The 27,153-nt window shown below is 41.4% G+C and overlaps 2 protein-coding genes across 3 annotated transcripts; one reads left to right on the forward strand and one right to left on the reverse strand.

The window, feature by feature from the left end:
* The first annotated feature begins 818 nt into the window (after nt 1–818).
* Nucleotides 819–7,380, forward strand: LOC110488142 (protachykinin). Its single transcript, XM_021560177.3, has 5 exons — nt 819–2,098; nt 3,019–3,121; nt 3,351–3,374; nt 6,101–6,157; nt 6,541–7,380. The coding sequence occupies exons 1-5, from the start codon at nt 1,988–1,990 to the stop codon at nt 6,585–6,587; spliced, it is 342 nt and encodes a 113-aa protein (XP_021415852.1). The 5' UTR covers nt 819–1,987; the 3' UTR covers nt 6,588–7,380.
* A 3,030-nt stretch (nt 7,381–10,410) lies between these two features.
* On the reverse strand, nt 10,411–26,531 carry LOC110488144 (asparagine synthetase). 2 transcript variants are annotated; one of them, XM_021560181.3, is made up of 12 exons: nt 26,405–26,531; nt 23,423–23,693; nt 20,445–20,685; nt 19,951–20,136; nt 19,487–19,588; nt 19,124–19,251; nt 18,131–18,257; nt 17,449–17,555; nt 17,106–17,206; nt 16,816–16,897; nt 15,863–16,018; nt 10,411–14,076 (listed from the first exon to the last, which is right to left on the reverse strand). In XM_021560181.3, the coding sequence occupies exons 2-12, from the start codon at nt 23,669–23,671 to the stop codon at nt 13,867–13,869; spliced, it is 1,689 nt and encodes a 562-aa protein (XP_021415856.1). In that variant the 5' UTR covers nt 23,672–23,693; nt 26,405–26,531; the 3' UTR covers nt 10,411–13,866. The 2 variants fall into 2 exon arrangements, 1 of the variants encoding a protein (XP_021415856.1); XR_016493568.1 differs by having other exon boundaries at nt 13,343–14,076; nt 18,131–18,989; nt 26,405–26,525.
* Nucleotides 26,532–27,153: the final 622 nt, after the last annotated feature.

Raw genomic sequence — 27,153 nt, forward strand, 5'->3', positions numbered from 1 at the left:
TTAAAATGAGCAATTTTCCATTAACAACATGTTTAAATAAAAGGAGCCCGTTGTGGCTGGGAGAAAGGCACTTGAGTTGTCAAGCACTCGGTGAGCTGCGTGGACACTGTGAACTGTGTGTTGTCAGTGTCAGTGCATCTCTCTCTTCACATCCAACACCTTTCTGCTAAACAAGCCAAGCTTTGTAATGAAAATCAGCTGGCTCCTCTCTGTCTCTGTGGGGTCAGACACCTGTTTAATTCTATTCTATTTCAGTTTAAGGGCTTTATTGGCATGGGAAACATGTTCAAATTGCCAAAGAAAGTGAACTAGATAATAAACAAAAGTGAAATAAACAATAAAAATGAACAGTAAACATTACACTCACAAAAGTTCCAAAAATAATAAAGACATTACAAATGTCATATTATGTGCAAATAGTTCAAGTACAAAATGGAAAATAAATAAAACATAAATATGTGTTGTATTTACGATGGTGTTTGTTCTTCACTGGCTGCCCTTTTCTCGTGGCAACAGGTCACAAATCTTGCTGCTGTGATGCACACTGTAGTATTTCACCCAGTAGATATGGCAGTTTATCAAAATTGGGTTTGTATTTGAATTCTTTGTGGGTCTGTGTAATCTGAGGGAAATATGTGTCTCTAATATGGTCATACATTTGGCCGGAGGTTAGGAGATGCCGCTCAGTTTCCAGCTCCTTTTGTGAGCAGTACATATAGTCTGTCTTATCTTGAGAGCCAGGTCTGTCTACGGCAGCTGTTCTAAATAGCAAGGCTATGCTCACTGAGTCTCTCACCGAGTCTCTCACCGAGTCTCTCACTGAGTCAAAGCTTTCCTTCATTTTGGGTCAGTCACAGTGGCCACTGTGTACTCTCTGTTTAGGGCCAAATAGCATTCTAGTTTGCTCTGTTTTTTTGTTGATTCTTTATGTGTCCTGAACCATTGTCAAATAGCCTATATCTGGGTAGAGACAAAGAAAAAACACACTTCTGAGAGAAGCCTATAGTGCCTATAGGGGAACCTTGTCTGTGTGCTTTTAGAGAAGGGGTTATGGATATTTGTTTTTTAAATGACTAAATGGTTACGGATCACTACAAATGAGGTCACTACAAATGAGGTTCTGTATCTAAGAGAAAAACATTTTTATTTTCTCATCATGCAACACATTAAATTCTAATAAGAATGACACCACTTTTATGACAGCTTAGCAATTATAATGATTCAATTTCCAATGATTCATTTTTAGAAAAGTGACTTTCAGAATCCAAACTACTCTCAATGTGAAGAAAAACATGTTCCACTGATGAGTAAGGTGCAAATCAACTTTATTTTTATGTTGAATTTTTGCTTTGGCGTAGGACAGGTCTTAAAGACTTACGTGAAACTTTCAACTTCAGTGCGTCATCAGACTCACTTACATCCTTCGCTTCACTTGGACAGTCCGATTACAACGGGAACAATACACTGAGTGCCAAGGAGGGTCATAGGGGAACGTTTGAAAGTAATATTGACCATATGCAAAATTTCACAACGGATATTAGTCATCACACAGCTCCGAGGAAGTACCTGTCAAGTAAATGTACTTGCTTAATTGATATAAAGCGAATTAGATACCTGTCACCCTTCTATCCCTTGCTATATAACCTAGTGCAGTACTACCGTGTGGTCACAAAGACACAACAGGACCAAAGTGAAGGCATTAAAGAGCAGCAGAGCTCGCTTACTGGAGCAGAGATAGAACTGAGGCGAGGTTACAACCAAGGAGGGAACATATCATTTTTGCGCACGCTTGAGGCACTTATATGGAGAGAAGATACCAATTTCCGCAGGTGTCAACATCGAGCTCTCAAAAGTCATAGAGAGTGGCTAAAAAACATTTAAACTCAGTTTACAAGTGCCCGAACAGCCTATTTCTACTTTTGAAAATCGAAACAAACGAAGAAAGACTTAAACGGCTGAAGAGTTGCACGCAACAGATTGCTGCATCATGAAATTACTGCTACCGCTTGTGATAGCTTTTCTTGCTATCGCCCAAGTTTTTTGTGAAGAAATTGGTCCAAAGGAAGATCTTGATTATTGGATGAACGATCAAATTACGGTAGGCATTAATGATTTGATGTAAGACAAGAAAATATGTTAGGACAATTGTTTGTTAGAATCGCCTGTTAAACGAATTGTAAAAAATTGACATGGGAAAATGTAGGATTGCTTAACTATAGGGAAAATACTTTTTCAATTGGATGGCACAGCCTTGTGTTTTGTTTCATCAAAATTATTGAATGGAATTTCAACCAATTTCTATAAAATAAAATAAAATGTAAAATATTTGTATGCTTTTATAAAATAAGTCACCTGTTTGGAGAGTTTGGTCATGCGTAATTACGCATGTATACAGACAAAACATCAAACATTCTACCAGCAACACAAATTCTATGTCCGTGAAAGATGTATTATGATTCAATGGGGATAAAGTATGAGCTCTTAGCTCAGTGTGCTTCCACCATTACCTTAGTCCCAGAATGAAGCTCTATTCACATGTAGCGCACGTTCTCCCTCTGACATTGCGGGTTGGGCGCCTGCCAAGTCTCCGGGCGGGGCTCTTATTTCTCATCATCTGCAGTCGGTTTGGGAACATTCAGCAGGTTACGCAAAGCGTTTTAACGAGGCGGGAGGGCTATACAATAGGGAAGGAACCAACGGAATTGGTTAATTGATGGGCACTTTAATGTGCATGGTCCATTAGCCATAGAGGCGGTTGGACTACTACTTAGACTAATGCTGACCTGTAGGCAACCCCGTCAGATAAAAATAGGTCGGATATAAAAGTTCACACGGGGGTGTCTTTACTGTTTTATATTGATTGCTCTGCGAGATTAAATCTAGTGCTATACAAGTGTACAATATTTTACGTAAAGGTATAGGTTGGAAGGCAATAAGGAAGTCAGTTTCCCCACCCCTCGTCCTATCTCCTTCTCTGGTGTCTAATGTTCCATTAATTAGATTTTCTCCCTCGTGCAGGACGAGTGGCTGTCATCTGACCCATTCGGAGAGATACTGCGGAGAATGACGCGGAAACCGAGGCCGCATCAGTTCTTTGGCCTAATGGGGAAACGCTCCTCCGGTAAGACTGTGCTTCCTCGCGCCTCGCCCTGTCCTCACCCTTCACGCTCTTGAAGGCACTTTCCCGTTTATTGAAATGAAATGCCAATATTGATATGCATTATTAATGCCTTTAATAATTACATATTGTATATCAATATATTTATGCACGTTTTGTAGCGTATTCATACATTCTTGAATTAGATAATTATAGGCCTACATTGACTGAAGTCCCCCCTTTATTCCAACAGCAAATCCACAGATAACCCGAAAAAGTAAGTGAAAAACGTATTAATAATTACTTAATTCATCTTTTAAATTAATCTTGGAGAACATTTCCCAGGAAATGTTGCAATTGTCCATGCATACCAACAAATTAAGCCATGATTTAGTTATAATTCGTTTTTCTGACATTATGTTACAAATGGACAGGGACTGTTTGGGCAGTGTGTAAGGCAGGCAGGGGAAGCCAATCAGAACATTTGGCAAAGTTGGGGAAAATCTATTGTGACATCAACCCAAGTGATGATGGCTTTATTTGCACATGGGCCAGGTGGACCATGTGACAAGTGATGAAGTGTGATGAGTTAACTCCATGAGTAGGGGTGATTAGGGATGACACAGGTCCTTCACCTGTACTTCACCAGTACTTCACCTGTATTTCACCTGTATTTCACCAGTACTTCACCTGTACTTCACCAGTACTTCACCTGTACTTCACCTGCATTTCACCTGTACTTCACCTGTATTTCACCAGTACTTCACCTGTACTTCACCTGTATTTCACCAGTACTTCACCTGTACTTCACCTGTATTTCACCAGTACTTCACCAGTACTTCACCTGTATTTCACCAGTACTTCACCAGTACTTCACCTATATTTCACCAGTACTTCACCAGTACTTCACCTGTACTTCACCTGTACTTCACCTGTATTTCACCAGTACTTCACCTGTACTTAACCTGTATTTCACCAGTACTTCACCTGTACTTAACCTGTATTTCACCAGTACTTCACCTGTATTTCACCAGTACTTCACCTGTATTTCACCAGTACTTCACCTGTACTTCACCTGTATTTCACCTGTACTTAACCTGTATTTCACCAGTACTTAACCTGTATTTCACCAGTACTTCACCTGTACTTCACCTGTACTTCACCTGTATTTCACCAGTACTCCTATGTGGGCGAGAGGAGTCGTGCTAACCAGAGGGGTGACATGATGTGAGAGGTGGGGTGAGAGGGGTGTGAGGGAGAAGACAGGCTGGTGTCACATATCCAGTGCCATAGGCCAACAGGTCCTCATTATCATTCATGGGAGGGAGAACACAAACCACATGTTGCCCAGCAGCAAAAAACTAACAAAATGCAGGGGTTGAATAATTATATTTATTTTTGCATAATGGTAAATAAAAGTAGATAGAGAGAGAGAGACTGGAAAATAAACCTGACAAATGTTTTAATTAAATCACAACCCACACAGCTAACAGGTCGTTTGATGGGATTTTAGGATGCAGTAGGTGGTAGTCTTAGTTCTGCCTTGAAGACAACTCTAGTCCCTCGCTAGGATACATAGTCTTAATTCTGCCATGAAGACCCCTCGCTATGTCTCCCCTCTGTTCAGTCATTGAGGCATTTCCTTAATGACTCCCCCACTCAGCGATATGAGGCAGCAAGTACGTCATAAATACGTGTAGACCAACGTGTTGCCGGAGCCTTGATGCAGGCATGACTATGTCAGTCATTACAGGCAAAGAGAGAGAGAGTGAAGGAGAGAGAGAGTGAAGGAGAGAGATAGAGAGAGTGAAGGAGAGAGAGAGTGAAGGAGAGAGAGTGAAGGAGAGAGATGGGGAGAGAGAGGGTGGGAGAGAAAGGGGGAGAGAGAGGAAGAGAGCGAGTGCTTCGATCAATGCCTCAAGGAGATTTAGGCGTTCAATTATATTGGTTACGCTGATGATGGAAAGATGGACCCGAGCAGCTCACCCTTCCATTGACACAAACCTATAATATAATATATACATTGTACAGTGTGCATATATATAAATATAATATGATCTATACCTTTTAAGATATATATAGTATGTTACACACAGCAAGGGGCCAAGCACTTATGATGTCCAGAGGGACAATTGAGAAGTGACTCATGACTAGACCACCAATGGAAGATGCACATGATGCCATCGTCCCTTTATGATCGTCATGATTCCCATATTTCTGATGGGAATATTGAAGCATCTAAGTAAATTGATCACATTTGAGTTTACCCCACTTAATTTGAATGAGTATGATGGGTGTGTTGACAGATAGGGTATCCCAGGGGTCTCACGCAGAGTTTTATAACCCCACTACTCCCCCGTCTTCCCTACATCCTCCCCCGTATCCCCATTCCCTCCACCCTTATATTATATTCCATTAGGGGATTGACAGAGGCTGACAGAGACAACAGTCAGTCTGGGACGCAAATGTCCCCTCAGTACGTACATCCTATCCCTGCCCTCTTAGGAAAAAATCTCCAATCACAACCCTTCATTCCAAAACCTGTGGGTGGGCGCCGCTCTATCCCTCAGTCACTAGGGCAAGGGGATGGAGTCCGTCAGTCAGTTTGTACGATACTAGAGATCAGTAGGAGAGGTCACACTCTGCCACCATCGAGGTTATACACCAGGCATTGCATCGCTAACAAAAAATTATGGGTCCCACTTTATTTGGATAGTCCCATATAGATGATCTACACATGGTCATACTATCAACACACTATCTGTTGATAAGCAACTGCTTGCTAAGGTAACGGTTAGGTTTAGAATAAGGGTAAGGGTTAAGGTTAGGGCTAGGTTTAGTTTAGGGTGTAAATAATAATGGCAGTTATTGGAAGAACTCGCACCTTTTTGTTCAGCACACTAGTCACTGCATCACTCACTGTCTGTAATTGCAGTGACAATGGTTTTAACTGTTACAGGAAGAAACTCACACCTTTTTCTCCTCTCTTATCTTCTCTTTCAGGGCATAAAATTAACTCCTTTGTTGGACTGATGGGTAAGAGGAGCCAAGAGAAACCAGGTAAGGGCCTCATATGAGCTTTTTACACGACTGATCGAACCGAGCTGTTCTTAGGGTGGCAGGGTAGCCGAGTGGTTAGAGCGTTGGAAGGTTGCAAGTTCAAATCCCCGAGCTGACAAGGTACAAATCTGTCGTTCTGCCCCTGAACAGGCAGTTAACCCACTGCTCCTAGGCCGTCATTGAAAATAAGAATTTGTTCTTCACTCTCTCTCTCCTTCACTCTCTCTCTCTGACTTGCCTAGTTAAATAAAGGTAAAATAAAAAATAAAATAAAATTAGCTGGCCTGGTTACAAATCCACAATAATTGCTGGATCTGTGCTTAAAATGACAATCTGAAAAGAAACTGTGCTGTGTTATTTACAAGCTTTCTCTTCAACTACAGATTCATATGAGTGGAACGCACTACAGAACTACGACAAGCGCCGCTAACCGGTTGGTCTTTCTTCAGTCCTCTGCTATTGGTCCGCTTCTCATCCAGTCATTCCTACAGACAAGTGGAAGGGGTGTCTGATGCCGAGTTTTGTTTTCTGCAAAATATGGATAGTTAGTCAAAGTTATTGTAAGTTAGCATAATAAAATGTCTTGTTTTCACATCGTGGTTTTGTAGCTGTATTGTACCTGACAGTGCCAATTTCATTTGTCCAGGAAGAAGGGAGCTCAAAGGAGGGCAGGAGTGTGATCTGAAGAGGGTTAGAAAATGACGGTCGTTTCCCCCAAAATTCACAGGTTTTCCGGAAATCCCGGTTTTAAGATTAAATCAGAAGGGAAATCGTAAACCAGAAATTCTCAGAATCCTCCGATCAGGATTTCTGGGAAATCCTGGGACATTTGGGAAAGTTTGCGGAATTTTGCCACGCGCGGTGTGATCTGGTACTCCTACCGTACTTTACAGAAACATAATGTTATTTAATGTATGTCACAGTATTAGTGCCATCAGCATAACATATGTTCCAGAGAATGGTATTGTCGTGGAACATCAAAGCAAAGCTCTACCCCAGGGTATGTAGAAAATTGCACTGCCAAGCCCACTGTCTAGTGCCTCATAAATGATTGTGCTGTAAATCAACTACACACTCTGGTACATGCTGCTCTATCAGAGCACGCTCTCGTTTAAATTGACTGTAAATCAAACTGTCATGTTTATAAAACCAAGATGTATGGTATGATATGACAGAATACTTGTGTGTGATTATGGCTTGATATATTAAAACTATTTTCTTTATTGGTGGAACGTGAATTTCTTATTTTCACCGATAGGAATATGCTGTGAAAGCGAAGAAAGGCAATTGTTCAACGGATGTAGATATCGTGGAGTGGTGCACCCTCTGAGGGACAAAGAAAGTAGCACACAGAGTTGTAAAATTGGGCAATCCCTCCCTCTCACACTGAAGAACAGACAGTACACACATCCAGGTACTTTCCACAGGTGATGGAGTTGTAGGCAAACTCATGGAAAACAGAAAGCAAAACGCTGCACACTGCCGCTCATGCTCCCAGGTGATATTTATTTACAACAACGTTTGCACCCTTAGGTCTTCATCAGGCATCCATATCCCAGGTGGGGGTGGAAGGTCCTATACAGTGCCTTGCGAAAGTATTCGGCCCCCTTGAACTTTGCGTCCCTTTGCCACATTTCAGGCTTCAAACATAAAGATATAAAACTGTATTTTTTTGTGAAGAATCAACAACAAGTGGGACACAATCATGAAGTGGAACGACATTTATTGGATATTTCAAACTTTTTTTAACAAATCAAAAACTGAAAAATTGGGCGTGCAAAATTATTCAGCCCCCTTAAGTTAATACTTTGTAGCGCCACCTTTTGCTGCGATTACAGCTGTAAGTCGCTTGGGGTATGCCTCTATCAGTTTAGCACATCGAGAGACTGAATTTTTTTCCCATTCCTCCTTGCAAAACAGCTCGAGCTCAGTGAGGTTGGATAGAGAGCATTTGTGAACAGCAGTTTTCAGTTCTTTCCACAGATTCTCGATTGGATTCAGGTCTGGACTTTGACTTGGCCATTCTAACACCTGGATATGTTTATTTTTGAACCATTCCATTGTAGATTTTGCTTTATGTTTTGGATCATTGTCTTGTTGGAAGACAAATCTCCGTCCCAGTCTCAGGTCTTTTGCAGACTCCATCAGGTTATCTTCCAGAATGGTCCTGTATTTGGCTCCATCCATCTTCCCAACAATTTTAACCATCTTCCCTGTCCCTGCTGAAGAAAAGCAGGCCCAAACCATGATGCTGCCACCACCATGTTTGACAGTGGGGATGGTGTGTCCAGGGTGATGAGCTGTGTTGCTTTTACGCCAAACATAACGTTTTGCATTGTTGCCAAAAAGTTCAATTTTGGTTTCATCTGACCAGAGCACCTTCTTCCACATGTTTGGTGTGTCTCCCAGGTGGCTTGTGGCAAACTTTAAACGACACTTTTTATGGATATCTTTAAGACATGGCTTTCTTCTTGCCACTCTTCCATAAAGGCCATATTTGTGCAATATACGACTGATTGTTGTCCTATGGACAGAGTCTCCCACCTCAGCTGTAGATCTCTGCAGTTCATCCAGAGTGATCATGGGCCTCTTGGCTGCATCTCTGATCAGTCTTCTCCTTGTATGAGCTGAAAGTTTAGAGGGACGGCCAGGTGTTGGTAGATTTGCAGTGGTCTGATACTCCTTCCATTTCAATATTATCGCTTGCACAGTGCTCCTTGGGATGTTTAAAGCTTGGGAAATCTTTTTTGTATCCAAATCCGGCTTTAAACTTCTTCACAACAGTATCTCGGACCTGCCTGGTGTGTTCCTTGTTCTTCATGATGCTCTCTGCGCTTTTAACGGACCTCTGAGACTATCACAGTGCAGGTGCATTTATACGGAGACTTGATTACACACAGGTGGATTGTATTTATCATCATTAGTCATTTAGGTCAACATTGGATCATTCAGAGATCCTCACTGAACTTCTGGAGAGAGTTTGCTGCACTGAAAGTAAAGGGGCTGAATCATTTTGCACGCCCAATTTTTCAGTTTTTGATTTGTTAAAAAAGTTTGAAATATCCAATAAATGTCGTTCCACTTCATGATTGTGTCCCACTTGTTGTTGATTCTTCACAAAAAAATACAGTTTTATATCTTTATGTTTGAAGCCTGAAATGTGGCAAAAGGTCGCAAAGTTCAAGGGGGCCGAATACTTTCGCAAGGCACTGTATATAGAGGCAGTACCCAGTGACATTACTTCCTGAAATAGGAGGTAAAAAATGTATGACATAGTTTCACAATATTAACATTCAATGTATCAAAATATATGATCATACACAGGGAATGTGATCAATATTTACAGTAATATACATACACATACAATATTCAACAATTATTATTTTTTAAACAATTTGGACATATTGAAACTATAAAAACAGTTTCAAGTCAAACTTCTCGTTTAGGCCAAGAGGAGACAGTGTGTTGAGCCTGTGGATCCAGAAAGATTCCATTTGAAGAAGTTTCCTCTCAATGTCCCCTCCCCTGCATGACACCTTGACCATTTCTATTCCAATGTATCTCAGAGAACTAATAGGAAGTCCAGCTTGTACAAAATGAGCAGCAACAGGATGTTTTATCTCACCTGTCCGTATATTGCTGCAGTGCTCACTGGTCCGTGTCTTAAGGCTTCTATGGGGTTTCCCTGTGTAAGACGGGCCACAAGGACAGCAAAGCTGTCAAGGCAAAGGGTGGCTACTTTGAAGAATCTCAAATATAAAATATATTTTTATTTGTTTAACACTTTTTTGGTTACTAAACAATTCCATATATGTTATTTCATTGTTTTGATGTCTCCACTATTATTTTACAATGTAGAAAATAGTAATAAAATAACGAAAAACACTGGAATGAGTAGGTGTCCAAACTTTTGACTGGTACTGTCATAAATGTTTTACTTTCTGTTTCAGGAAGTGATGTCACTGAGTACTGTCCCTATGTATAGGACCTTCCACCCCCACCTGGGATATGGATGCTTGATGAAGACCTAAGTGTCGAAACATAAATAAATATCACCTGGGAGCATGAGCAGCAGTGTGCAGTGTTTTCCTTTCTGTTTTCCATATTAGGATACCCATAGTACTTAGAATGCATTCCCAATATATTGCGTTATACTTAAGTTGTATGTTAGTGCGGATATTGTAATGCAAACTCATGAATATCATGACCACACACACACACAACAACAAAAAAAACACATCAGATAGATATTGTCAAGGGTATGGGGCACTTTTTATATCAGTAGTGGTTAGGATGAAATACAGTAGACAGACACATAGCATTATGTACATAACTTTAGACATCTAATGCTGTAGTTCCATCAGTCTAGACTCTAGATGGATCGTAGTTGAGAAAACAAAGTGCAATCAAATGCACCATGGTTAGCATCCAACTTCCAGTGTGTCTTTTGGTTTCACTATTTTCCTTAAGTAATGTAACCCATTATACGAGTCTGTCTCAAGTATGTTTCGTCTTCAATTGAATCATGTTGTTCCCAGCTTGACATTCAATCTGTAACACATTCTATTGTTATCTCAACGACACACTCACGCAAGAACCCTCACATAAATACAAAAACACACATCCACGCACACACACTTTATTATGGTTTATAGACCACTATTACACCATGTCATGGTCTTTGCTCTGATTAGGATAATCAGGGGGGGGGGTGAAAACATGTTGTTATGATTATAAAATTATAAAATACAACTTTTTTAATGGTGAGTGAGTGTTGAGCATTATCCAAAGAAAGATAACCTTGGGGATTGATCAAGGCATCAAAGCATTACAAAGTTCCATCATAATTCTGTTCTGACATTTAAAATGTTTAAGAGACATGAGTTGAATTGGGATACTTCTCTTTATCATGTTGGGTAAAGAACAGGAGAATGTCTATACCATCTATACCAGTGGAGGCTCCTCAGAGGCGGAAGGGGAGAACCATCCTCAGTGAATTTCATTTTTTTTTTAAAAGTAAAACTTTTTAAAGTAATTATTTTTTAGATGAAACAATACTATAATAAATATAATCACGTCACCAAATAATTGATTAAAACACTATTTTGCAAAGAAGGTCTACAGTAGACTCAGCAGCACTCTGTAGGGTAGCACCAAGGTGTAGCAGGAGGACAGCTAGCTTCAGTCCTCCTCTGGGTACATCGACTTCAAAAGAAAACCTAGGAGGCTCATGGTTCTCAACCCCTTCCATAGACTTACACAGTAATTATAACCTCTGGAGGATGTCCTCCTACCTATCAGAGCTCTTGCAGCAATGGGGATCCATAATCAATACAAATACAAAATGACATGTTGTCCACCCAATCAAAGGATCAGATAATTAAACTAGTACTGAAAGCATAAGCTATAGCTAGCTAGCACTGCAGTGCATGTGGTGCATAGTTGACTCAAAGAGAAAGACAATAGTTGAACAGTTTAACAAATTAATTTCTTCCATTTGCAGGAGAAGCAAGAGAGAAGTGTATATAGAGAGAGATTGTCGTTTTTTTTAGCTAGTAAATGCAGCTAGCTAGTTTAGCCTACTGAAACACTCCGCCCAAACAGCAGGATGCTATGTTAGCTTGCTGGCTATGACTATCTAACACAACACTGGAACTCTTCCAAGTCAAGGTAAGCTTGTGGTTTTATTAAATTATTGCCCCCGGGGACTGATGGTGTAACTGCTTACTGACTATACACTGTAAAGTTACTGCATGATTGTAGTGGGTTTACTAACGCATTAGTTCTATTAGCCATGTTGACTAGGACGTTACTTTAGCTAATATGGTGACAAAGATGCGGGCTGTGTGTGGTGGTTTGGCTTGGAACGTTTTTTTTGCCTGATCACATACAGCTGATGTGTTGTGCAATTAAGTCCACAAGCGACAGGAAGAGGTAAGAGGAGCGCGCAGATGCGAGAAGAAATACAACGTGGCTGTGTGTTTACGCGTGATCAGCGGTATATTCATTCCGCGGATTCTGTTGAAACGCGTTTCTTAAAAAGTAAGCAAACGGAACAAAACGGGGAGAAACAGAGTTGTGTCATTGTTAGACATCGCAAGTGTCACTGATTGTGACAGTCCATGTGAGAGACCCAGGCCATGCAGGGTGTTACCCTCCAGTCTAGGCAGGGGCGCTGTTTCAACTGTTGGACCAATGATTACGTCCTATATCAGCTAGATGCAGGACAGTGTGTGCAAGGCGGTATTGAATGTCACCGTCTGTCACCGCAAATATATGTCTCTGGACCTGTGTTAAGCTACGTTATAAACGTTAATTCATAGGCTAGGTTGTAGCAGCCTCATGATGGGTATAGGGAAAATATGAGAAGCACGTAGTAGTCTGAACCTATCGCTGTTACATTGAACTGGCTGAATGGAATATGAATGACAGTCATCCAACATGCTGAAATAGAACGGCACTGACCGCAACTGATCTATACCTAAAAGCTATCCGGTCTATTGTCTCCTGTGACATAATCAAGACATCGGAATTGAACCTATTACAGCCTGCTCCCTGTCTGGGTAAGAGGCAAAAGGACAATTGCAGTACCGGTTATACGCATCTAACTTAATGTAAATGACAGAAAAAAGCACTCATTAGGAACAGTTAAATATCATGTTAAGGTTTAGCCAATGTCTGACGCTGTTAAAATATGTATGTAATTTAGATATAATAATATGTACTATGTAATCACCATATGGTACAATAATCGATGAAAGCATTACAGTAGTGCTACTGAATTCCAGATAGATGGCCTACAGCATCATTCCAGTCTTCCAACATTATCAACTATTCCTAGTGAAACAGCAGTTTCCCAAATCAGTACTGACCCTGTAACTGTAATTAACACTGGTTAATTACTAGAGCTTGATGATTTTATTTGATTTATTTTTACCTTTATTTAACTAGGCAAGTCAGTTAAGAACAAATTCTTATTTTCAATGACGGCCTAGGAATGGTGGGTTAACTGCGTGTCCACTAGGCTAACCTGATTCCTCCATAGAGCTGCCATAATTATCGCATAATTGTGTAACCGATAATTATGGTCAATAACGTGAAGTAAAAAATAGTCTTAATAAATTCATTTTAGGAAAAGGGGGATTCAACTTTAGATTCAAGTAGAAATAATTTACCCAATAGCAGTTTTACATGAAATGGGTAAAGTTGGTAATCATTTTATGAGCGGAACGGCACGGTTGGGAGAAGTTTCATTTCCAAAAGTTCCAAGAGGTCAAATCCATTCGTTTTTGAAACAGGGATGTCACCAATGCTGTGTTCTATTCATTAGGTTTATCGTAGCTAATTAGATATGTCTTATCTAAAGATGCATTATGAAGCGTTACAAGGTCAAACCATTTTTAAACAAAAATTACAATAACCGTGATCATTTGCATGAAAAGTAAGCCTAATCGTTACCCAAAATTCCAGAAAAATCACAACTTTAGCATCAGACTGTTTCCAGATAGGTATGTGGTGAAGGGGAGGTGTAGTAATGGTGTGAAGATGAGGTGTAGTAATAATGGCACAAGTGATTGACAGCTGACACAGTCTACGTTCCAATATCCATACTAGCATACCACTTAGAATGCATGCCTGCTCAATAGACTGCTTCACTCTAAGTGCTACGCTAGTGAGGACACTGGAAAAGAGCCACTGTTGTTTCTGTATCACTGGTCCTTGTCAGGCTTGTAGATGGAGAGGGTTCTGGCTGAGGGGTCTGTAGCATTGATCCAGCGGGGCATCCAGTAGTGGCTGAGCCACTCAGCTTGGCCCGGGTAAAGCTTCTCAAACACCTGGCGGTAGAAGTACGCCTCTTTGGTTCTGGGAGGGAGGAACGGGAACGTCTTAGGAGACTTCTCCAGCTGGAAGTCGTTCACCTTGGAGGAGTGAAAGAAGGAGTCAGAATGTGTGTGTGGGTGTGCATACGTCATGTGCCAGCGTGCCTGTGTGTGTGTGTGTACATGCGAGCCTGCTGTGTGCGTATGCACGTGTGTGTGTATGACTGTGTGTATGTGTACCTTGCTTTTTTCCATTTTTACTAACGACATGCCACTGACTGAGTAAAGCCAGAGTTTCTATATATGTGGATAACTCAAAACTATACAGGTCAGCTACTACAGCGACTGAAATGACTGCAACCCTTAAAGTGCTGCAGTTCGTTTCAGAGTGAGTAGCAAGGAATAAGTTCGCCCGAAATATTTCTAAAACTAAAAGCATTGTATTTAGAACAAAACACTCACTAAACCCTAAACCTCAACTAAATCTTGCAATAAATAATATGGAAATTTAGAAAGTTGAGATGACTAAACTGCTTGGAGTAACACTAGAATGTAAACTGTCATGGTCAAAACATATTGATACAGTAGTAGCTAAGATGGGGAGAAGTCTGTCTATAATAAAGTGATGCTCTACCTTCTTAACCACTATCAACAAGACAGGTTCTAAAGGCACCTAGTTTTGTTGCACCTGGACTACTGTTCAGTCGTGTGGTCAGGTGCCACAAAAAAGGAGTGTTAGGAAAATTGCAATTGGCTCAGAACAGAGCAGCACAGCTGGCCCTTGTACACAAATATAATATTAATAATATGAATGTCAATCTCTCCTGGCTGAAAGTGGAGGAGAGATTGACTTCATCACTACTTTTATTTATGAGAGGTATTGACAAGCTGAATGCACCAAGCTGTCTGTCTAAACTACTGGCACACAGCTCGGACACCCATGCATACCCCACAAAACATGCCACAGTCCCAAAGTCCAGAACAGACAATGGGAGGCACACAGTACTACATAGAGCCATGACACAATGTAACTCTATGCCACATCAAGAAACTGACGCAAGCAGTAAAATTAGATTTAAAAAATAAATAAATAAAAAACTGATTAAAAGGGCCTCCCGGGTGGCGCAGTGGTTAAGGGCGCTGTACTGTAGCGCCAGCTGTGCCATTAGAGTCCTTGGGTTCGCACCCAGGCTCTGTCGTAACCGGCCGCGACCGGGAGGTCCGTGGGGCGACGCACAATTGGCCTAGCGTCGTCCGGGTTAGGGAGGGCTTGGTCGGTAGGGATGTCCTTGTCTCATCGCGCACCAGCGACTCCTGTGGCGGGCCGGGCGCAGTGCGCGCCAACCAAGGTTGCCAGGTGCATGGTGTAGCCTCCGACACATTGGTGCGGCTGGCTTCCGGGTTGGATGCGCGCTGTGTTAAGAAGCAGTGCGGCTTGGTTGGGTTGTGTATCGGAGGACGCATGACTTTCAACCTTCGTCTCTCCCGAGCCCGTACGGGAGTTGTAGCGATGAGACAAGATAGTAGCTACTACAACAATTGGATACCATGAAATTGGGGAGAAAAAAGGGTACAAATTCAACAAAAATAATTAAAAAATTAAAATAAAATAAATATTTAAAAAACCCTTATGGAACAGCGGGACTGTGAAGCAACACAAACATTGGCACAGACACATGCATACACACACACGACAACACTATACATACACATGGATTTAGTAATGTAGATATGTGGTTGTGGTGGAGTAGAGACCGGAGAGAACACAGTGTGTTGTGAAATCTGTGAATGTATTGTAATGTTTGAAAATGGTATAAATTGCCTTAATTTTGCTGGACCCCAGGAAGAGTAATGGGGATCCATAATAAAAACAAATACAAAATACCTCAGACTCCATCTGGTCCTGCAGGCTGTTGTACCAGGACTTCTTGACAGACATCATTCCGTCACTGAAGGCCTCTTTACGCCGCCATAGGATCTCGTCTGGGATCAGGTTCAGACCTTTAAATGAGTCTCTGAGGAGGTGCTTCTCCACTCCATCCTGGTTACACACACATCCCTCAGTCAAACTGAACTGTGTTTGGAATTATAGCACTGGAACCCTTTACATGTTTAGAGACAGATTTTTATTGCAAGGACTCTGATTTGGATACACAACACTTACAATCACACAATACACATATTTTCCACTTTTGCAATAATACTGATGGGTTCTGACTTCTAAATGTGAAAATATGAAATATGACACTGAGGGAGAGAGAGGGCATTGAAGACCGTTTACGTTATTGTTATACATCAGGTATCCTATGGAAAGGACTTGCTACACCAGAAGGTAATGGTAATCTGTAGGAGGAATGTATATGGTGGGGTCAATTAAGGATGGATATGAGCTAGGGCCTTGGAATGTTACGAAGTAAGAGAAAGGCAATCACATGGATGTGGTCATTAATAAGGGTGGAGAGCTGTGGATTAGTGAGGAATGGGGGCCGAGGTCAGGTCACATTAAGGGAGAAGGAACAGTTTATTACCCACATCACTACGCTTCCTGCCTAGCAATAAAGATGTAATGTTTAGAGGGAAGGAGGATACTTCACCTAACGTAGGGTAGATATACTTGGGCTGGTGGGAACATGGCTTTGTCTGTTCAGCTGTCTGACCCATTGGGCGAATAAACTTGGTTTGAGCTTTTCGTAGTTGTCCGTCAGTTTTTACTCTGTTATTTAGAACCTAACAGTACATTACTTCCGATTTCATACTCCATTATCTCATCAGAGACAAATGTAGGGGATAGGGAGATTGGGATAGTGAGCATATGGTGATAAGGCTGAGAAAACTGACCTTAGGTTGCCTCATCTCCTCAGGCAGGGAGAGGTAGTACGCTGTGAACCTGTGGTCCAGGAAAGGCACTCTCAGCTCTAGACTGTAGAGAGAAGAGGAGAGTCAGAATCCTAGATCTTCTGTATTAAACCTATAGCTTCTTAAAAGAAAGAAAGAAAGAAAGAAAGAAAGAAAGAAAGAAAGAAAGAAAGAAAGAAAGAAAAGAAAGAAGAGCAGATAGCGGTCTGACAAGTTTGAGGAATGGATGTAAAAATGAATGAATGTATTGAAAAATAGGTTGATGCCCCTACCCGTGTGCAGAGGTGGTGCGGTCTGCTCTGAGCACGTCAAACAGGTACAGCTCCTTCAACAGACGAACACTGTCCTCTGCTGCTGCCTTGGGAGTGGGAGCCTGGAACAGGAAACACAACAACTCAGCTCATATTCCCAGACATAACAACTGGTTCCAGGGTTGGGTTCAACTCCATTTTCAATTAAGTCAAACCAGGAGTTTCCCATTGATTTCTAATAAATATTTTCAATTCCTGCACTTCCTGAATTGACTACTGCAGTCACCACAACACTGTCTGGTACATGACATTTGGTGAGGGGGAGAGAACGACACATCTCTGATGTGGAACAGACTTACAGTACCTTGTGGAAGTAGATGTATCCTTGTGTCAGCTCGTCAGAGCCTTCCCCAGAGAAGATCACCACGCTGTCAGTCTTCTCACGGATGTACTTTGACACTAGGTACATGCCTGCAGAATGAGAAAGGATTATTGGAAACAGAATTGAGTTGAAGTGCTCTCTTGGCTATAACTTAAGCCTTGCCAAATATACTGTACATTTCTTATAAAAAAAGTTATTGCGCCATCTAGAGGAAAATAAAACCATCTGTATTTAGCAGGAAAAAAGTCAATGAAAGTAAACTGATCATCACATGAACTTTGGTCTTAACTTGAAGTATGCACTTTTGGGACTGTTCAATTGTACCAGACAAACTGAATCACGTATTTCATCAACATATTAGGCCAAGGTCTGGCTGATTGCTTCTCTCTATTGACAGGCTTTTACAGGCCACACTCACTAATCTCCCAGGATTCCACTGGGATTCAATCCAGCCAATCAGGAGGAAAAGGAATGCAGCTTGTCCAGACTCCCTTTGTCCAGGTCATTGGGCACATTGACAAGGTACAAAGAAGCTGTCTAGTGTCTCGGTATTTCACAAATGTGTCATTCTCATAGCCTATTAATTCATCTTCAATGGGACACCACTTCTGATTGGTGTTTGGAGGTCTAGGCCAATCTAAGATGGGACAGTGTGCTCTCTCACCAACAGAGGCGCGTATGGTGGTGATGTCATAGGTCTCCAGGTGAAAGATGACCTCCTCCACGGCTTTGAGACCCTCCTCGGGGGTGAAGTTCACCTCATGGTGCTCACTGCCGATGTAGGACGCCACCTGGAACACCACAAGGCATTCACCAAGAGATTCATTCATGTTCTATCTATTTATTGCCTTCAGTTTATTGAGAACACATACTATTTTACAATTACAGGGAGCAGTGACTTCACAGGCTTCTTCACAAAGGAGTCTTTGGTATTATATTTGTATTATTCTATTATGTTGCGTTTTCATTATTTTAAATGCTCCTTTGTAATGCCCTGGGAGCTGTAATGTATTGGGTAAAAGGTGATACAAAAATAAAGTTAGATTATTACTGATTATGAAGTTGTTTTTTTAACGAAACTGATTAACTAGCCTGCTAATATTGTTGCGCTCGCTAAGTCTAGAAGTCTTAGGCCTAGTTAACTGGTCTGTAACTTGATGGAAGATGTGCAACTATGTGAGAAATCAGCGTATGAGGTCAGTGTTGTATGTACATGCGCTCAGGAGACAGCAAACTTACAGGGATCCAGGGCCAGCTCCGTCCTGACTCCTATGGGTCAGCTAGCCCAAGCAGATGATTATTTGTTGTTGAAAAGGGTGACCAAAATATATATTTACAAAAATAAACTTCAAAAGACCACTCCAAAACTGAAAAGGTTAACTAAAACAAAAACACAAAGACTTGCAGGCCGAGGGGCTCTATGGCCACCTCTCTCTGAATCATTCACGCTCAACCTGATTGCCTGTACCTGTGGGCTTCATCAAGGCTTGACAGAGCACCTGGACCCGGTTGCTGCTGCCCCCCTGGGGATGGAGTGTAGAAGTGGTAGTGTCTAATCATGCTCCTAAGACCTACCCAACCCGTTCCATAACAATATCATCACCATTATATTATAAGGCAGAGTCTCTCTATGGAGGCTGGAGAGAGCCTCACTCACCTTGCGAGCAGCCAGAATGTCTGGGCTGTCTTCAGCCCCGATAGCGAAGGTCTGGATGGGGTACTTCAACTTCTCCTCTTTGGCCAGTTTAACCAGCGTAGCTGCCACCAGACTAGAGTCCAAACCACCTGATAGAAATATATAATAACAGGCATACACCTCATTTACTAGATTATCACACGTTTAATTTGACCTATGGTGTAAAGATAATAAGAATGTATTATAATTTATGTATTTGCACAGACAAGCATTAGTGAAAACAACAAGTAAAAGACCTCAAGCATTACTAACTCAAGCCACAAGCTTTCATGTGTGACACTACACAAAGAGGCAAACATACTCTGTAATAATCATTATTTGTACCTGAGAGAAGACAGCCGATCCTCCTGTGGGCCATGAGGCGTTTCCGGACAGCGTTCTCAAACAAAGACCGGATGTTGCTCTTCACTGTCTCTGGGACAAAACCTAGAGGACAGCAAGATATCTTACTGTCATCACACAGGGACCAGTCAACTGAATGGTTGAAGACGAGCAAATCAACTCTAGCATACTACACATCCAACTCCTATTGTCAGTGACTACAATGATTTCAGTTGGACAACAGACTTCATTCATGGCAATACCCTCAATACCAAAAACCTGCATCCTAAAAGAACAATCAGTGACCCATTCCTCTCTTCATCTTATGTGTCAAACAACATCTGTCATCTTTCACTGATAGCTAGCAATAGCTAGCGACAGGTAGCGACACAGTTAAATAATCTGTAACCTTGGCCGCTGTCAATCATGATGCTGACATTATGGAAATACTATGGATGGGTGTGTACCTGAGGGGAGCCTCTCTACTGTGTCATAGGCAGCGTGGTTGGGCTCCTGGGTGCAGCAGTGGAAGCGGTCCATCTGAATAGACCCTACCTTCCCTGTGGGCTTCAGGTCAAACACCTCAAAGTGTCCTGGGAGGAATGGAGTGATCTTAGGAGGTGAGGACATTGAGTGGGTGATATCAGTCAGACCTGGGAACAAACAGAAAAAGCATGTGTTTAAGAACAAACATGGAAACACTTGACATTAAGTTGTTATCATACCTGTGTAGTAACACTGTTGTTACACACTAGAAACAACATCTTAGCATTTTGTTACAATTGTACTTGACCAAGTGAATTTCCATTGAATAGCAATAGAGTTGAGCAGTTCATTTCTTTTCTACACTCTGTGACAAAGTTCATCCTATCCTGAATAGGTATTGTTCTTTAATCCACTTGTGTAGCAACCAAAACAGCTCAACCCCAATGGAGATATCAAGTAAGTAGTCCCCTCTCACCTTTTGCCTCAGAGCACACAGCCAGGAAGCCGTCGTCAGTCAGTAGTTTGAACAAGGGCCGCACGCCATACGTATCCCTCCCCAGGAAAACCTTCCTATTGGCTGTGTCCAGGAGGACGAAGGCGAACACTCCATCCAATAGGGACGCCATCTTCTGAATGCCGAAGCGCTCATACAGGTGAAGCAGGATCTCACCATCTACTTTGGTCTGGTAGTCAGTAAACTCAAACCGCTCCTTTAGCTAAAGAGGGAGGAAGATGGAGAAAAGTATTAGGATTATTATGAGACATAAGACATTACAAGTGGTCATACATGCTCATGACATACACTCACCAACATATGTATTTGGACAGTGAATCAAAAACTTTTAATTTGGTTCTATCAGTGGTGGAAAAAGTACCCAATCATCCTACTCGAGTAAAAGTAAAGATACTTTAATAGAAAATGACTCAAGTGAAAGTCACCTGGTAAAATACTACTTGAGTAAAAGTTTAAACTATTTAGTCTTAAATATACTTAAGCATCAATAGTAAATGTTATTGCTAAAATATACATAACTTAAGAATCAAGAGTAAAAGTATAAATAATTTCAAATTACTTATATTAAGCAAACCAGACGGCACAATTTTCTGTTTTTTAAATTTACGGACAGCCAGAGGAACACTCAGACATCATTTACAAACGAAGCATTTGTGTTTAGTGAGTCTGCCAGATCAGAGGCAGTAGGGATGACCAGGGTTGTTCTCTTGATAAGTGAGTGAATTGGACCATTTTCCTGTCCTGCAAAGCATTCACAATGTAAATTCTTTAGAAATGTAGCAGAGTAAAAGTAAAAGTTGTCAAAAATATAAATAGTAAAGTACAGATACCCCCAAAAAACTACTTTGTAAGTACTTTAATTTATTTACGTAAGTACTTTACACCACTGGGCTCTATACTCCAGCATATGAGGCGACAGTACAGAATGTCCCCTTTTATTTGAGGGTATTTTCATACTTACAGTGCCTTAGGAAAGTATTCAGACCCCTTGACTTTTTCCACATTTTGTTATGTTGGTTACAGCCTTATTCTAAAATGAATCAAATTTAAAAAATCTTCAGCAATCTACACACAATACCCCATAATGACAAAGCGACCCTTTGCTATGACTCAAAATTGAACTCAGATGCATCCTGTTTCCATTGATCATCCTTGAGATGTTTCAACAACTTGATTGGAGTCCACCTGTGATAAATTCAATTGATTGGACATGATTTGAAAAGGCACACACACCTGTCTATATAAGGTCCCACAGTTGACAGTGCATATCAAAGCAAAAACCAAGCCATGAGGTTCAGGAAATTGTCAGTTGAGCTCTGAGACAGGATTGTGTATTGAGGCACAGATCTGGGGAAGGGTACCAAACAATTTCTGCTGCATTGAAGGTCCCCAAGAACACAGTGGCCTCCATCATTCTTAAATGGAAGAAGTTTGGAACCACCAAGACTCTTTCTAGAGCTGGCCACCTGGCCAAACAGAGCAATTGGGGGAGAAGAGCCTTCCTTGGTCAGGGAGGTGACCAAGAACCCGATGGTCACTCTGACAGAGTTTCAGAGTTCCTCTGTGGAGATAGGATAACCTACTAGAAAGACAACCTACCAGAAAGACAACCATCTCTACAGCACTCCACCAATCAGGTCTTTATGGTAGAGTGGACAGATAGAAGCCACTCCTCAATAAAAAGGCACATGACAGCCTGCTTGGAGTTTACCAAAAGGCACCTAAAGACTCTCAGACCATGAGAAACAAGATTCTCTGGTCTGATGAAACCAAGATAGAACTCCTTGGCCTGAATGCCAAGTGTCACATCTGGAGGAAATCTGGCACCATCGCTAGGGTGAAGCATGTTGGGATGTTTTTCAGCAGCAGGGACTGGGAGACTAGTCAGGATCAAGGCAAAGATGAACGGAGCAAGGTACAGGAAGATCCTTGATGAAAACCTGCCCCAGAGTGCTCTGGAACTCAAACTCGGGTGAAGGTTCACCTTCCAACAGGACAACGACCCTAAGCACACACCCAAGACAACGCAGGAGTGGCTTCAGGACAAGTCTCTGAATGACCTTAAGTGACCCATCCATAGCCCGGACTTGTGGATGCTACAATGATTACAGATAATCATAAATTAATCGTGAATAATGATGAGTGAGAAAGTTACAGATGCACAAGGATCATGCCCTCAAAACATGCTACCCTCTCACCATTACAAATAACAGGGGAGTTTAGCATTTTTAGGGGGTATGATATTTATGCCTCTGATACTTTCTCACTCATTATCTAAACAGTAAATCAGATATGTATGAAAATACCCTAAAATAAAATGTACATTCTGTACTGTCACCTCATATAAAACATTTGATCTCAAATCCATAATGCTAGAGTATAAAGCCAAATTAAAAGTTTTAGCTTCACTGTCCAAATTAATACAAAGGGTAGTATACATGCTTATAACTGAATCACAATGGATTGTAAGTAATGTATGCACAATCACATCCAACAATTGTGCATACTACAAAAGATGTGAGATAATAATTTAATGCCATTTTTTTTAAAGACAGATGACCATTATCAATATGATCTTTGAAGATATTACGACTTTCTTCCCTCCCTGTTTTCACAAACTCACATTAACAAAAGTTTACTTAACTTCTTAAGCCACGTAAGTCTCTTTGGCATAGAAAGGAGTTAACTGGCCTAAAGCCATACTATATCCCTGCTTCGTGACCTGCAAGTAGAAACTCAATACGTTCCACACCAAAACTTGGCCAGATACTAGGGTTCCTTGAGGCCTGGTACCATCTCCATTCCTACAGTAGCCTGGGGCTCAGAAGTTTGGATTCCAGGCTATACCTTATATGTCTATGGGCCATAACTACTGTGGTGTTTACAAATCTATTGAGCCTGGGATTTGTGAAACAATGTGGATTCCAGGCTAGACCTACCGTATGGTGGTTGTAGATTTCTCCGTTGTAGACAAGCCAGAGGTAGGGGAACTTCTTGATGCGGATGGGCTGCATGCCATACAGCTGGTCTACAATAGCCAGGCGATGGAAGCCGAAACAACAGTTAGTGAAGCCGTTGATGTTCTCAAAGCGAAAGGCGTCAGGGCCCCGGTGGGCAATCTTCATAGCGCTGGTGCACTGAACCGACAGGCACTCATCACTGCCAAACAAGGCCCATATACCACACATCCTGGGGCTGGAGAGAGCGGGGCTGGGGAGAAAGAAAGAGGGAGAGGGTGTAATAAATACATGCCACAAAGGGCAGAGAAGATGGTCCAGAGACTAGTGCCCCTTTCGTAACTGTTCTTTACAACCTTTCAACCAGTGGAGGCTCCTCAGGAGGAAGGGCAGAACCATCCTCAGTGAATTTCATAAAAATAGTAAAACATGTAAAAAGTTATCCTTTTTAGATAAAACAATACTAAATATAATCACGCCACCAAATAATGATCAAAACACACTATTTTGCAAAGGTCTACAGTAGCCTCAACAGCACTCTGTAGGGTAGCACCATGAGGTAGCCGGAGGACAGCTAGCTTCTGTCCTCCTCTGGGTACATTGACTTCAATAAAAACATCTAGGAGGCTCTTGCTTCTAACCCCTTACAATAGACTTACACAGTAATTATGACAACCTCCGGAGAATGTCCTCCTACCTATCAGAGCTCTTACAGCACGAACTGACATGTTGTCCCCCCAATCAAAGGATCAGAGAATTAATCTAGTACTGAAAGCATAAGATATAGCTAGCTAGCATTGCAGTGCATGTGGTGAGTAGTTGACTCAAAGAGAGAGAAAGACAATGAAAATTAAGGAGAAGCAAGAGAGAAATGTATAGAGAGATTGTCATTTGTTTCCCACTTTCAGTTTCACTTACTTAGCTAGCAAATGCAGCTAGCTAGTTTAGCCTACTGAAACACTCCGCCCAAACAGCAGGATGCTATGTTAGCTAGCTGACTATGACTTCCTAACACAACACTGGAACTCTTCCAAGTCCATGTAAGCTTGTGGTTCTACTAACTTATTGCCACCGGGGCCCGACACTGTAAAGTTACTGCATGATTGTAGTGGGTTTACTAATGCATTAGTTTAATTAGCCATGTTGACGAGGACGTTACTTTAGCTAATATGGTGACAAAGATGCAGGCTGTGTGTGGTGGTTTGGCTTGGAACGTTTTTTTTGCCTGATCACATACAGCTGATGTGTTGTGCATTGAAGTCCACAAGCGACTGGAAGAGGTAAGAGGAGGAGCGCGCAGAAGGAATAAAACGCAAGAAGAAATACGTGGCTGTGTGTTTACGCACGATCAGCGGTGTATTCATTCCGTGGATTCTGTTGAAAAAAAAGTTTCTTAAATGGAAGCAAACGGAACAAAACGGGGATTAACATACTTTAATTTGTCCAATAGAAATTCTCGTTTGCATCCGTCTCTCGACCTGTGTGCACCTACGTTATAAACGTTCATTAATAAGCTAGGTTGTAGCAACCTCATGATGGGTATAAGGAAAATGTGAGTATCACGTAGTAGTAGCTATACCTATCGCCGTTACATTGAACTGGGTAAATGGAATATGAATGACAGTCGTCCAATATGCTGAAATAGAAATGGACATAGTGCACCTTTGCCAATCAGATAGGAAACTATAACACACCACACTTTTGGGTGGGGGCCACAAAATCTGAACTCATCACGAGGGGCCGCAGTGGCTCGCAGGTCTGAGTACCCACATCCATAACCACACATGCAGCAAACTTGCGAGCAAAACATTTTAGTGGCCCTTTTGACAGAGGAGAGAATTTTTTTTAGTTAATTTCCTGCAATTCTACACATTTTGCCAGGGTCGGAAAGAAACGTTTGCAGTTAATGTGCCATCTGAGTGAGAGTGACTAACAAATTCAATGGGGGTCCCCCCCAGACTGTAATTTGACTATGACAAGTTTAGATAGCTGGCTAGACTAACCAATCTAAAAAATGTTAGCTGACGCAAGCTAATTGAGTGAATGACATAACTGCTGATTCACAACCAAATTACACCTTGTACAGTATACTATAACTCTCAACAGTAAATTGAGACACCGACTGAGTTGGGGGGGGGGGGGAATTGATCCGCCAGTTGCCCATCCAAAACTTAAACTGTCTTGACTGTCCATTAAAGCACCTCTAAAAATACCATCCACCAGTAAATCTTATTTAATAACTTTCCAACTGTATTGCACTTAAGTCATTATGAGTGTCACTGCTAGTGACAGTCCATATGAGAGACATGCAGGGTGTTACCCTCCACCCTCCAGTCTAGGCGGGGGCGCTGTTTTCAACTGTTGGACCAATGATTACGTCCTATATTAGCTAGATGCAGGCAAGAGTGTGCAAGGCGGTATTGAATGTCACCGTCTGTCACCTCAAATATATATCTAGACCTGTGTGCAGCCACGTTATAAAAGTTCATTCATAGGCTAGGTTGTAGCAACCTCATGATGGGTATAGGGAAAATGTATATCGTCAAAGAAATAAGGCCGTGGTCATGTAAAAAAAAATCGAGAAGGAAGAAATACTTGAAGGGTTATGGACTATTGGACATTTGTACCTTCGCTATTCAGATAGGACACTATAACACACCACACTATGATACTTTTTACAAAACTATTGACGTCAACGTATTAAACTGTGTATTAGAAGTAGTATTACTGTTAAGACATCAAAACCGGTTTCACAAAGCGAGTCTCCATCACATTTAGTAATAAACAAATATTGTGTCGCTCTCTGCTCCACACATGGTAATGTAAACGTATGTGCCATGTGGCTTTGTCAAGCCGCACGAACTACCCGGCCATAGAAAAGACGAGTTAAGATTCACTCCGTGATAAATAGACATTCGATTGAAATGTCTAAAACGCATTAACATAGTTTAGTGAGAAACATACCTTTGTCGTTGACACAAAGGGGTGAATTAATAGTATTCTCCTCAGCGCCTGAAATGATGCAACGACAGAACTTCTGTACACGGTAGTGATGACTATGTCCTTGACTGAACTGGGAGGGGCGTGACTTGCAACTTCATGTTCGGTTGCATCACTTCATGGTTATATTTGAGATTCACATTTGACATACATTCTGGTTAGTTTGCGAGCCAAAGGTAACATGTTACAATAAACATACACTACATGACCAAAAGTATAGGGACAACTGCTCGTCGAACATCTCATTCATTAATCATTGTCATTAATATGGAGTCAGTCTTATTCTAGCAAAGACCGTTTCAATTTATCCTGAATAAAAATATAAATGTAACAATTTCAAAGACTTCACTGATTTACAGTTCATATGTAAATCAGTCAACTGAAATAAATAAATGAGGCCCTAACCTATGGATTTCACATGATTGGGCAGGAGTGCAGCCATGGGTGGAGCTTAGATGGCAAACAGCCCCGCCTCCCCCAGACAAATGTCCACAACATTTTAGAGACAAACTTCGTTATTGTGTGTAACATTTCTGGGATTAAAATAAAATGTAAAAAAAAAAAAATTCAGCTCATGAAACATGGGACCTACACTTCACATTTTTGTTCAGTGTAGATAGGTTTTGGAAGTGACCATGTACAATTTAACAAACACTGAAATATTTCTCAACCTTCATAGCCAATTTTAGATTGACATGCTACATATGGTCTAA

This window comes from Oncorhynchus mykiss, chromosome 30 (assembly GCF_057628025.1).
Source record: "Oncorhynchus mykiss isolate SJ-2025 chromosome 30, ASM5762802v1, whole genome shotgun sequence".
Taxonomy (NCBI): domain Eukaryota; kingdom Metazoa; phylum Chordata; class Actinopteri; order Salmoniformes; family Salmonidae; genus Oncorhynchus; species Oncorhynchus mykiss.